General features: G+C 47.8%; 1 protein-coding gene across 1 annotated transcript in view; it reads right to left on the bottom strand.

Annotated features, from left to right (window-relative positions):
* LOC139250259 (probable E3 ubiquitin-protein ligase HERC6) overlaps positions 1-13,853 on the bottom strand; it is an 80,348-nt gene that overhangs the window by 18,010 nt on the left and 48,485 nt on the right. Inside the window, exons 15-17 of the mRNA XM_070872761.1 lie at positions 5,764-5,877; positions 3,258-3,428; positions 1,856-1,993 (exon numbers count right to left, since the gene is read on the bottom strand). Coding sequence (XP_070728862.1) covers positions 1,856-1,993; positions 3,258-3,428; positions 5,764-5,877 — 423 coding nt within the window. The remainder of the gene's footprint in view (positions 1-1,855; positions 1,994-3,257; positions 3,429-5,763; positions 5,878-13,853) is intronic.

The following is a 13,853-nucleotide window of genomic DNA, read 5'->3' as shown; positions in this document are numbered from 1 at the left end:
ACCGGAACACTGGTGCAAATGTGTGCACACTTTGCACACCAAGTGTGGGGCCTGAGGTATGATGGACACAGGCAGTGCTAGGTGAAAGATATACAGGCCCCCCTTAGGCGCTGCTCACAATAAGCTGATATCCGCTGGTTTATAAGGACCACATAATGCACAATGTATTATTCTGCTGTTAAGTTAGAGCTGGGTCAAGGGACCATGTCCAAATTTATTTTGACATTTGTGCCGTCAGTGTTGTACAGCATTGAGGTGCTGCAAACACTGACACACACGGCACAGAGGTGCAGGGCTGCACCCAGGCTCTCCCATGAGTCCTTCCATATGCTTACGCAGGGAGTCACAGCACGCAAGGAGGTCCTCTTTCCTTCCCATGGCCGGAAGAGACCTCCCTAGGAGATCAACACAGCCTGGTTGCACATTGCAGAGGAGGGTACAAACAGGGATGTGGTCAAGAGGACCTGGGTGCAGTGCCACAAACATTTCAATTATCTCAGTAGACCACAAAACATTAGTACAAAGCCACACTCAACCTCATCCTGCTGTGCCTCTCATCACATCCCCATCACTCTGTCTTCCCTACCCTACTCCTGCACATCCTTACTCACACCAACTTACCTTGCACCTCCACCCAGCTCTCTCTATCTACATTTATCACATCGCCATCTCAGTAGCCACCCCTCATTCTCACCCTCAACTTAGTTCAAACATGCCAACTAACAACACACAGGGGAGGCACTTGGGTGTTTTCTGTAATGTTCATGTAAAGTTTCTGTTAATGTGGTGTCAAACATTGAAACCTTTATTTTCAACACTTTGCGTTCTTGAACAGATTTGCACCTTTGGAAGTGGTTTAGTGAGTTGCAGTGAATGGTGAGACATAACAATACTCCCCACAATGGTGAATGAGTGTGAAAGGAAAGGCATGGGCATTGTAGGGATGCTTTATGGTGTTGGTTTGGGATGGTGCCAACCTGGCACATCATGTGGCAGCCAGGGTGTACAGCATCAAGTGAAGTAAATCTGACCATCCCTGGCGTCCTGGGCAGCATTGTGGTCTGGTGCTGATGTGCTTTGCAGCATTAGTTGATTGCGGAGAAGGTTGGTGTTGTTGTTGGTGCTGCTGATGTGCCTGGTGCTGCTGGTGTTGGGGCTGATTGTGGTGGGATTCTGAGGACCAAGGTGAGAGAGTATAAATGCTGATGGAATAGATGGCAGGTGAAGTAAAGATGACAGAAGCGACCTGTCAATGGTGAGAGAAGTAATGAGGTCAGACTTGTGTAAAAACTTGCAGCATGGTGAATCTGTGGTGGAAGTGCAGTGAAGAAGAGTTTGTGGCTGAGGGAAGATATCTCTGCAAGGTGGGAGCTTTTATTTTACATCTGAAGCTGTCAACTCAACAGCTGATTCAATGGCCACTGAACTCCCGCCTCAGATTCACAGGCGTGATCCCCGAGCAGCGAGATCCCTGTGAGCGAGCACGTAAAATCAAAAGGCGAGCTCAAATGTGTTCTTAATGATCTCTAAACAAGATCATAATGACCTAAATTGTCCACCGCTGCATACTGGGTCTGCCCAGTGCTGACAGACCCGACATCGGGGATAGGCATGTGATGGCGAGCTGCCGGGGGGGGGAAAAAACACTTTCCCACCTGAGCCCCCTCCCCCCACCGATTGCATCCGTTGACCCCCCCACTTTTGGCAAGACAACTTTGCCGATTAGAATGTGCTTCCAGCTTCGGACTGGAGCTCAGAAGCAGCCACTGTTCTAAAATTATTTTGCAATATGACAGCACCATCTGTGTGTGCTGGCATACTATTTTTCTTAAATAAATAAATTACTTTGTCTCACCTTAGAGGGAAACCATAATGTGCTGACATTTTTAGAAAACATTCCTGAATCTGGATGAATCAACTCTTTAAAAACAGAGAGGAAGAATTCCTGTCGTACAGCTCCGAGATCCATGCCCAGTTCTCCATCAAACTTCACCTAAAGAGATAGAAACATTGCAAAAATGTGTGCAGAAACACGATTTCACATTTACCTTCTGAAATGTGTGTTTGAACATCAAAACGAGAAGCAAGCACAGTGTTGTGTTCATACTCTATTTATTTGTTACAGCTCACAGGACCCTGCGGGAGCTATTCACAGTTGCTGTATTCATTCTGGTTCATGCCGGTTTGCGACACCTTTTTGGGTTGTTATATAAAGCACACGGTTTAAGTTACATTTCTCCTGGCTCTGTCAGTTATTTACATGTACACAACATAATTTGGCGATGAAGATGATTCAAATTAACCTCCCTACCCTGCCCCCTCCCCCCACCTTTCCTCTCCACACCCGGGCCGAGATGGATAAAAAGCTTTACTACATACATCGCGGCGAGTGGGTTAGATGGCAACACCGTAACACCAGCTCGCCGCAGTGCAATACTTATCCACTGCCTCGCCACCGAAGGCCAACGCATCTCTGGCCAAATTGAAGACATGGAGCCCTCCGACAAAACAGTAAGCGCCTTATAGAACTATTTTGGGCCAAAGAAAAGTATCATGATGGAGAGATACCAATTTCGTAAAAGGGGGAAAGGGAAAGGTGAACCAATCAAACACTATATAATTTAATTAACTGAACTGGCCGCTATGTGTAACTTTGGAGCACTCACAGAGGAAATGATCAGGGATCAAATTATTGAGAAGACAACGAACCCCCACATTCAGGAACGCTTGCTAATGGAGGATGACAAATTGACATTGGACAAAGCAACTAATTTGGCCATTCAAATCGAATCAGCGCTTTCCAATTCAAAAGCGATCAGATCCCCTGTTCCCCCTGTGCAGCAGATTGCAGCTACAGCCCATGTGCAAGGCACTCATCCAAAGCGGAATTCACAGCAGAGACCTAGTAATAAGCCACCACTACGGATCGCGGGCTTAACTTCCACTGCTTTAACTGTGGGGACAAATCACATTCAGCAAAGAGTCCTAACTGCCCTGCATGTGGAAAGAAATGCTCTGCATGTGGTAAAATGAACCATTTTGCTCGTGTCTGTCGTTCATCGCAGCATATTCGACGTGTGGACAACCCCGACAGTGATGAACCCAGTATGGTTTGCACCGTTAGTGAAATTTCGCTTATCGCCAAGTACCCTCTTCTCTAGATTACTAGCCCAGTAACATAACCACTACACTACCGTACCCAAACCAGCTGAATCCATACATTATAATAGTTCTAGTGCTAAAGAGAATTTTTTTACCACGAGATCCTTTTTCAGGTCGTCCTCATCCACATTTTTCAGCTTCTTAAAAGTATTAACAGCCAAGTCTTGACGATTAACCTTCAATATGAACTTGGGATACTTGGGAGGTTCAGGGCTTCCCATCTGGATGTTAAGCCATGTGAAATCCATAGCTTCAATGAAGGCTTTCTAAGCAATACAAATTGGAAAAGAGCAAGATATTGCACACAATCATCCTGTTAAATACAACATTAAATATACTGGCATTTTTAAAAAGATAATCCGTGGCCGTTAGTGAGGTAAAGATACTTCCTCTTGCGGGGGAGTCTAAAACTATGGGCAATAAATATCAAACACTAAATCCAATAAGGAATTCAGGAGAAACATCTTTTCTCAGAGAGTGGTGAGAATGTAGAACTTGCTTCCACCAGCAGTGGTTGAGGCGAATTGTAAAGGCGCATGGAAGGGAAAGCTGGGTAAACACACGAGGGAGAAAGGAATAGAAGGATATGTGGATTGGGTTAGATGATGTAGGGTGGGAGGAGGCTCGTGTGGAGCATGAACACCAGCACACACCTATTGGGCCGAATGGTCTGTTATTGATCTGTAAATTCTAATATCCACGGTCCTCTGAGCTCCAGAAACTGCTCTACCCATCGCATGGTTTCACCGTGGTGCAAATGCGCCAGAGCTGCCTTGCATCCTGGGTGTGTCGCAGCCCTGCTGTTTGTGGAGCCGCAGCGAAACGGGAAAAGGAAGTTCCCTTACGGTTCACCTCCCAGACTGCTCGCAGGGTTGCCCGGGAGATTCCTCGTCAATTCCGCGAGACTCCAGGGCAAGACAGGAGGGCTGGCAACCTCACACAGGTCTGACCTGCTCACCGCTCTGCACATTTGCAGATGACACTAAGCTGAGTGGCAGTGCGACCTGTGTGGAAGATGTTAGGAGGCTGCAGGGTGACTTGGACAGGGTAGGTGAATGGGTAAATGCATGGCAGATACAGTAGAATGTGGATAAATGTGAGGTTATCCACTTTGGTGACAAAAGCAGGAAGGCAGATTATTATCTGAAATGTTGACAGATTAGGAAAAGGGGAGGTGCAACGAGACCTGGGTGTCATGGTACATCAGTCATTGAAGGTAGGCATGCAGGTACAGCAGGCGGTGGAGAAAGCAAATGGCATGTTAGCCTTCATAGTGAGGGAATTTGAGTATAGGAGCTGGGAGGTCTTACTGTAGTTGTACAGGGCCTTGGTGAGGCCACACCTGGAATATTGTGTGTAGTTTTGGTCTCCTAATCTGAGGAAGGACGTTCTTGCTATTGAGGGAATGCAGCGAAGGTTCACCAGACTGATTCCTGGGATGGCAGGACTGACATATGAAGAAAGACTGGATCGACTAGGCTTATATTCACTGGAATTTAGAAGAATGAGAGGGGATCTCATACAAACATATAAAATTCTGACGGGATTGGACAGGTTGGATGCAGGAAGAATGTTCCCGATGTTGGGGAAGTCCAGAACCAGGGGTCACAGTCTAAAGATAAGGGGTAAGCCATTTAGAACCGAGATGAGGAGAAACTTCCTAACTCAGAGAATTGTGAACCTGTGGAATTCACTACCACAGAAGGTTGTTGAGGCCAGTTCGTTAGATATATTCAAAAGGGACTTAGATGTGGCCCGTACGGCTAAAGGGATCAAGTGGTATGGAAAGAAAGCAGGAATGGGGTACTGAAGTTGCATGATCTGCCATGATCTTATTGAATGGTGGTGCAGGCTCGAAGGGCCGAATGGCCTACTCCTGCAACTATTTTCTATGTTTCTATTCCAGTGGCTGGGCTGAAGGACACTCGTGGTGGTCTGGGGGCAGTGTGTTAGCCCTCTCGACTGGACAGCGGTGCGTGACTGAGGGAGATTAGTGAGACTGAGGAGCAGAGGGAAGGATTTCGATACAACAACAATTTGCGTTTATAGTGAAATATGCAAAATTCTGAGGGGGATTGACAGATGCCGAGGGATTGCATCCCCTGGCTGGGGAGTCTAGAACTAGGGGGTATAGTCTCAGGAGAAGGGGTCGAACATTAAGACTGAGATGTGGAGGAATTTCTTCACTCAGAGGGTTGTGAATCCTCGGAATTCTCTACCCAGAGAGTTGTGGAAGCTGAGTCGTTGAGCTCGATAGATATTTGGACTCTAGGGGAATCATGGATGTGGAGTTTGGGTGTGAAAGTGGAGCTGAGGTCGAAGATCAACTATGATCTTACTGAATGGCGGAGCAGGCTTGAGGCCTACTACTGCCCTGATTTCTTTTATAGTGCCTTTAACATCGTAAAATGTCCCAAGGATCTTCAGAGGAGTGTTATCAGACACACCGAGCCATATAAGGAGACATTAATATAGATGACCAAAAGCTTGGTCAAAGAGGTAGGTTTTAAGGAGCGTCTCAAAGGAGGAGAGAGAGACCGTGAGGTTTATAATCACATTATAATGACTGATTTTTTTTCCTATATTCATAAAATTCTTTACCTTTTTCTTCATGACTGAATCTGTATCAAGTATCTGTAACTTGACATTTAAGTTCAGGATAAACGGATAGCAGCAAAACACAAGTGGAACATTCTTCTTTTCCAATTCATCGGGCTGGAGGATAAGAAAAGCGTGATATCTATGACTGTTCCATTCACAAAAGAAGAACAAATATCCAATCTTGCAGAAACCAGATGTGATGGGTGGACAATATGGGGGGAGAATTTGGATCTTGTTGCACCCATTTCCCTGGCTAATAACGGGGGCAAGAAGGATCAGATTCGGGGTACAACGTCCCACGAGTGCCTGAACTATGTCTGATCCCTCAGCTCTCCTTCCTCAGCCTCTGCACCAAGCAACTTCTCATCCTCAGTGATTTCAATCTGCATCTCAATTCATCATGCTCTCTCTCCTTTGCATTCACTACCCTCCTGTCCTTCCTTAATCTCTCCCTCCATGTGAATTCCTCAACCCATATTCACGGCCACCCACTTTGACCTTGCCCTCTCTCGTGGCCTCGCTATTCCTACCGTGTCATCTCTGACCATTTCCTTGTATCGCTCGCCACCCACATCCCCTTCCCCCACCCAACCCTACTTTGTTCTGCATCCGCCCTTGGAAAAAACTCTCTCCAAACTCTCTTACAACTGCACTTATCAATTCCAAATGGTCCATCCTTCGGCCCTCCTTTCACCATGACATTTCCGCAGCCACCGATTTACTCAGCCACACCCTCACCACCACCTTTGATGCCTTAGTCCCTATTAAAACCATTACTCTCTCTCACCCTGGCCATTCCCCCGGTACAGCTTTCATAAGAACGTAAGAAATAGGAACAGGAGTAGGCCATACGGCCCCTCGAGCCTGCTCCCCCATTCAATAAGATCATGGCTGATCAATCATGGACTCAGCTCCACTTCCCTGACCGCTCTCCATAACCCCTTATCGTTCAAGAAACTGTTTATTTCTGTCTTAAATTTATTTAATGTCCCAGCTTCCACAGCTCTCTGAGGCAGCGAATTCCACAGATTTACAACTCTCAGAGAAGAAATTTCTCCTCATCTCTATTTTAAATGGGCGGCCCCTTATTCTCAGATCATGCCCTCTAGTTCTAGTCTCCCCTTATCTGTGGAAACATTCTCTCTGCATCCACCTTGTCAAGCCCCCTCATAATCTTATATGTTTCGATAAGATCACCTCTCATTCTTCTGAATTCCAATGAGTAGAGCCCCAACCTACTCAACCTTTCCTCATAAGTCAACCCCCTCATCCCCGGAATCAACCGAGTAAACCTTCTCTGAACTGCCTCAAAAGCAAGTATATTCTTTCCTAAATATGGAAACCAAAACTGCACGCAGTATTCCAGGTGTGGCCTCACCAATACTTTGCATAGCTATAGCAATACTTCCCTGCTTTTATACTCCATCCCCCTTCGCAATAAAGGCCAAGATACCATTGGCCTTCCTGATCACTTGCTGTACCTGCATACTATCCTTTTGTGTTTCATACACAAGTACCCCCAGGTCGCTGTACTGCAGCACTTTGCAATCTTTCTCCATTTAAATGATAACTTGCTCTTTTACTTTTTTCTGCCAAAGTGCATGACCTCACACTTTCCAACATTATACTCCATCTGCCAAATTTTTCCCCACTCATTTAGCCTGTCTATGTCCTTTTGCAGATTTTTTGTGTCCTCCTCACACATTGCTTTTCCTCCCATCTTTGTATCGTCAGCAAACTTGGCTACATTACACTCAGTCCCTTCTTGCAAGTTGTTAATAGAGATTGTAAATAGTTGGGGTCCCAGCACTGATCCCTGCGGCACCCCACTAGTTACTGGTTGCCAACCAGAGAATGAACCTGTCATGTATTTAACTGTCATTGTAACCCATGTATAAACTGACGAGTTGTACACTGTGAGAACATTGACCACTAGGTGGTGAACTTGTGGGAGACACTCCTAACCTGGTCTTTCAGGTATAAAAGGGGAAGCTCCACCCACCTTCGTCACTTCAGTGCTGGCGAATAAAGGTTACTGGTCACAGAGTCTCAAGTATGGGCCTCGTGTGCATTTGTACTGTATAGTAAGGACATATCATTGGCGATGAGAAATTGGGATTTAAACCACGCGAGCATGGCCACTAGCAGTACAGACGAGAGGTACTGTGTTGGTGATGATTGAGACAACTTTATTGAGAGACTACAGCAAAGCTTCATCACTAAGGAATGGCTGGGACAGGATTCGACCGACAAACGCAGGGCTCATCTCCTGACGGTTTGTGGATCCAGGACCTACTCCCTGATGAAGGACCTTCTAGCGCCAGAGAAGCCGGCGGACAAGACTTTTGAAGAGCTCAGTAAGTTGATCGGGGAACACTTTAAACCGGCGAGCAGCATGCACATGGGCGAGACACCGGTTTTACACGCACCGGCGGCGAGAAGGGCAAAGTGTTCCAGACTTCGTGGCAGACCTCCGGTGACTGGCGAGCCTATGTAAGTTTCCAGATGCATGCAGAGCAGAGATGCTGTGAGACATTTTTATTGAAGGTATTGGGCACGCTGGGGTTTTCAGGAAACTGATTGAGACTAAAGACTTGACCCTGGAAACAGCGGCTTTGATGGCCCAGGCATTTATCTCGGGGAGGAAGAGACCAGATTGATGTTTCCCAAAAATCTTGGTTTAAATGCAGCAAATGGACAGGGAGTCAACATTGTTAACGCGGCACACAGTTCTGCAGGCAGATAGTGGCAATCGGACATGTCCCAGCATGTTGTCAAATCCAAAGGGGAATTCAACAGAAACAATGGCTAGCTGAACGGCGATTCACGCCATCGCGATGGACAATGCGGCCAGTAATGGGGCCATCAACACCTGTTAATGGTGTGCTTAAAAACAGTTACACAGACAGTCAGAGACGATCAACTGGTAATGGACCTTTTGTTTCAAACAACGGCTCATGTTGGAGGTGTGGAGGTAAACACAGCCAGAGCTTGCAGGTATCAGCAATATACCTGCAGAAACTGCAACGTCAGCGGTCACTTGCGGCGTAGAAACATAGAAACATAGAAAATAGGTGCAGGAGTAGGCCATTCGGCCCTTCGAGCCTGCACCGCCATTCAATGAGTGCATGGCTGAACAACTTCAGTACCCCATTCCTGCTTTCTCACCATACCCCTTGATCCCCCTAGTAATAAGGACTACATCTAACTCCTTTTTGAATATATTTAGTGAATTGGCCTGAACAACTTTCTGTGGTAAAAAAAAAGTGCTGCCTCAATTATAATTATGTGCAGGAAGCCTGCGGCCAGGTTGATGTACGAGGAGGACGGGCCTGATGTAAGCCCTACGAGGCCAAATGGACACTGGGGGAACACACGGGAAGCTGCAGTTCAGCGAGTTCATGTGGAGCACATATACAGTTCATACACCAGGACGCCACCGATAATGATGAAAGTGCTCCTCAATGGCATCCCAGTATCAATGGAGCTAGACACAGGGGCCAGCCAGTCCCTGATGAGTATCAAACAGTTCGACAAGTTGTGGGCATCCAAGGCCAGGAGGCCAAAATTATTGCCAATTGACGCACAGCTAGGGACATACACAAAGGAGATCATTCCGGTGCTAGGCAGCGCCACGGTAGTTGTGACCCACAAAGACTCAGAGAACAGGTTGCCACTATGGATTGTCCCAGGGGACGGTCCCGCACTACTGGGGAGGAGTCGGCTGGCTGTCATGAACTGGAAATGGGGCGATGTCAATGCAATTTCTTCTGTGGAGCGAATATCATGCTCACAGGTCCTGGACAAATTTGACTCACTATTTCAGCCCGGCATTGGCACTTTCATGGGGACCAAGGTAGTGATCACATAAACCGGACGCCAGGCCAGTACACCACAAGGGCAGAGTGATGCCGTACGTGATGCGGGAAAAGATAGAAGGCGAATTGGACCGCCTACTGAGGGAAAGCATCATCTCGCCAGTTGAATTCAGTGACTGGGCGAGCCCGATCGTGCCGGTGCTCAAGGCGGATGGGTCGGTCAGGATATGTAGTGATTAGAAGGCCACCATCAATCGGGTGTCACTCCAAGACCAGTACCCGCTACCGAGAGCGGAGGACCTCTTTGCGACGCTGTCCGGTGGCAAACTTTTTTCAAAATTGGACCTAACCTCAGCTTACATGACCCAGGAGCTGGCGAGTGAGTCGAAGAAGCTGACCACCATCACGACACACAAGGGGTTGTTTGAGTACAACAGATGTCCGTTTGGGATTCGCTCGGCCGCCGCGATCTTTCAACACAATATGGAAAGCCTCCTCAAGTCAATTCCAAGGACAGTGGTTTTTCAAGCCGACATCCTCATCACGGGTTGTGATACTGAAGAACACCTCCGCAACCTGGAGGAGGTGCTACGCAGACTGGACCGGGTAGGTCTGTGACTGAAAAAGGCGAAGTACGTCTTTCTAGCTCCAGAGGTAGAATTCCTGGGGAGGAGGGTAGCAGCAGACGGGATCAGACCTACCGCGTCCAAAACAGAAGCGATCCAGAGAGCACCCAGACCCCGTAACACAATGGAGCTGCGTTCGTTTCTGGGGCTCCTGAACTATTTTGGTAACTTTCTTCTAAATTGAGCACGCTGTTAGAGCCGCTACACGTACTCCTATGCAAAGGTCGCGAATGGGTCTGGGGGTCAGCCAGGAAAGGGCTTTTGATGGAGCATAACAAATTTCGTGCTCTAACAATCTGTTAACGCTATATGACCCATGTAAGAAATTTGTTTTAACGTGCGACGAGTCGTCCTCTGGGGTCGGGTGTGTTTCAGCATGTTAATGCCAAGGGTCAGTTACAGCCGGTAGCTTATGCCTCCAGAAGTCTGTCCCAGGCAGAAAAGGGCAATGGGATGGTAGAAAAGGAAGCGCTTGCATGTGTATATGCAGTAAAAAAAATGCACCAGTACCTGTTTGGCAGGAAATTTGAGCTGGAGACAGATCACAAACCCTGAACGTCCCTTCTGGCCGTCAACAAGGCCATAAATGCTAATGCATCGGTCCGCATACAGAGGTGGGCACTCATGTTAGCCGCCTATGACTATACAATCCAGCACAGACCAGGCACTGAAAACTGCGCTAATGCACTCAGCAGGCTCCCACTAGCCACCACCGAGAGGGCAACCGAGCATGCTGCTGAGATGGTCATGGCTGTTGAAGCTTTCGAAAGCGAAGGCTCACCCATGACAGCCCATCAGATTAACGTCTGGACAAATAAAGACCCGCTGCTGCCCTCAGTCAAGAAATGTGTCCTGAATGGGGACTGGGCAGCCACATACGAGGCATGCCCTGAGGAATTTAAACCATTTCATAAGTTGAACTCTCGATTCAGGCCGATTACCTACTGTGGGGTAACCGAGTAGTCATGCCCCAGATGGGCAGAGCGATGTTCATCAGAGAACTCCACAATGAGCACCCGGGTATTGTCATGATGAAGGCAATTGCCAGGTCACACGTTTGGTGGCCAGGGATAGATGCAGACCTGGAACTTTGTGTTCGCAGGTGCAACACGTGCGCCCAGCTGGGCAATGCACCCAGGGAAGCCCCCCTTAGCCCCTGGTCCTGGCCCGCCAAGCCATAGTCACGCGTCCATGTGGACTACGCAGGTCCTTTCATAGGAAAAATGTTTTTGGTTGTAGTAGACGCCTACTCCAAATGGATTGAGTGTGCCATTTTAAATTCAAGTACATCCTCTGCCACAATAGAAAGTCTACGGGCAATATTCGCCGCCCACGGTCTACCGGACATCTTGGTCAGCGACAATAGCCCATGTTTTATAAGCATTGAATTCCAGGTCTTCATGGCAGGAAATGGATCAACCATATCAGAATGGCACCGTTCAAGCCGGCCTCAAACGGCCAGGCAGAACGAGCAGTGCAGGTAATCAAACAGGGGATGCTCAGAATCCAAGGGGGTTCCATAGAAAGCCGCTTATCACGCCTCCTGTTGGCCAATAGATCCCGCCCACACTCGCTCACAGGGGTCCCACCCGCAGAGCTGCTAATGAAAAGGACGCTCAAAACCAGGTTATCCCTTATACACCCCACCATGAAAGAAATTGTTGAGAGCAGGCGCCAGTCACAATGTGACTGCCACGACAGGAATGCGAGGGCGCAATGTATTGATGTAAATGACCCTGTCTTTGTTCTCAACTACGCTGCAGGGCCTAAATGACATGCAGGCACTGTGATTGCCAAAGAGGGGAATAGGATTCTGTTAGTTAAACTTACCAATGGACAAATCTGCCGCAAACACGTGGCTCAAACAAAAAGGAGGTTCAGCAACCCCATAGAAGAAGCAGAGGAAGAACACAATGTAGAGTTCACTCCACCACAGGTGTCCGAACACCGGAACTAAGAGGAGGAGAGCCCAGTCACTGTGGGCAGTCCGGACAGGCCTGAGGCACCGCAAACAGCAGACACTCAGGCCAGCCGGAGCCCCAACTCAGGCGCTCTACAAGGGAGCGTAAACCACCAGAGAGACTAAACCTGTGCTCCCAATAAGACTTTGGGGGTGGGGGGGGGGGGGGGGAAACGTGATGTCATGTATTTAACTGTCATTGTAACCCATGTATAAACTGACCCATTGTACACTGAGAACATTGACCACTAGGTGGTGAACTTGTGGGAGACACTCCTAACCTGGTCTTTCAGGTATAAAAGGGGAAGCTCCACCCACCTTCATCACTTCAGTGCTGGCGAATAAAGGTTACTAGTCACAGAGTGACCTTCTCTCAAGTATGGGCCTCGTGTGCATTTGTACTGTATGGTAAGGACGTATCAGAACCATTTATACCGACTCACTGTTTTCTGCTAGTTAGCCAGTCCTCTATCCATTCTAATATATTACCCCCAACCCCGTGAAAATTTATCTTGTGCAGTAATCTTTTATGTGGCACCTTGTCAAATGCCTTCTGGAAGTCCAAATACATCACATCCACTGGTTCCGCTTCATCCAACCTGCTCATTACATCCTCAAAGAACTCCAGCAAATTTGTCAAACATAGATCCATGCTGACTCTACCTGACTGAATTTTGCTTTTTCAAATGTCCTGCTACTGCTTCTTTAATAATGGACTCCAACATTTTCCCAACCACAGATGTTAGGCTATGTGGTCTATAGTTTCCTGCTTTTTGTCTGCCTCCTTTTTTAAATAGGGGTGTTACATTTGGAGCTTTTCAATCTGCTGGGACCGCCCCAGAATCCAGGGAATTTTGGTAAATTACAACCAATGCATCCACAATCCCTGCCGCTATTTCTCTTAAGACTCTAGGATGCAAGCCATCGGGTCCAGGAGATTTATCTGCCTTTAGTCCCATTATCTTACTGAGTACCATCTCCTTAGTGGTCGTGATTGTGTCAAGTCCCTCCCCTCCATAGCCTGTTGACTATCCATTGGCATCTTCGCTCCCTCAAGTCCAAGGGGCACAGATTTGAATGGATGTGGCGGACAACTGCTTTAGCCATTCACCGCCAGATCTGGCTGGGCCGCAAAAAGTATTATCGGGTCCTACTCTTGTTTGCCAAAACTGTTCACTATTCCAGGATCATTCTGGAATGCAACCATAACAGCAGGCTACTATTCTCTACTGCTAACTGTCTTCTTAAACCCACTCCTCTGTCTCCACCACACTCATCTCCAACAACAAGTGTGAGGAGCTCAAGGAAGTCTTTGTCTCAAAGATTGAGACCATCCAATCAACTGCCTCTGCCAGTTCCCTTCCTTCCCCTAGCCCACCAGGCCAAACTTCATCTGAGGTTGCCCCCTGCCCTAGCCCTAAACTCCCATCTTTCTCCAGTTTCTCTTTGATCTCCCCTCTTGACCTCTCTACACTCAGCTTGTCCATGAGACACACTTCCTGCTCTCTTGATCCTATTCCCAACTGCTGACCACCCAACTTCCTTTTTTGGCTCCCACGTCAGCCGACATTGGTAACGGTTCTCTCTCCTCAGGTACTGTCCCCTCGCCTTCAAATCTGCGGTCATCACCTCGTCTCCTCAAGAAAACAACCTTGACCCTACTGTGCTTGCTAGCTATCGCCCCAT

The sequence above is a fragment of the Pristiophorus japonicus genome, chromosome 2 (assembly GCF_044704955.1).
Source record: "Pristiophorus japonicus isolate sPriJap1 chromosome 2, sPriJap1.hap1, whole genome shotgun sequence".
Lineage (NCBI taxonomy): Eukaryota > Metazoa > Chordata > Chondrichthyes > Pristiophoridae > Pristiophorus > Pristiophorus japonicus.
This window is presented reverse-complemented; position numbering and strand designations above follow the sequence as displayed.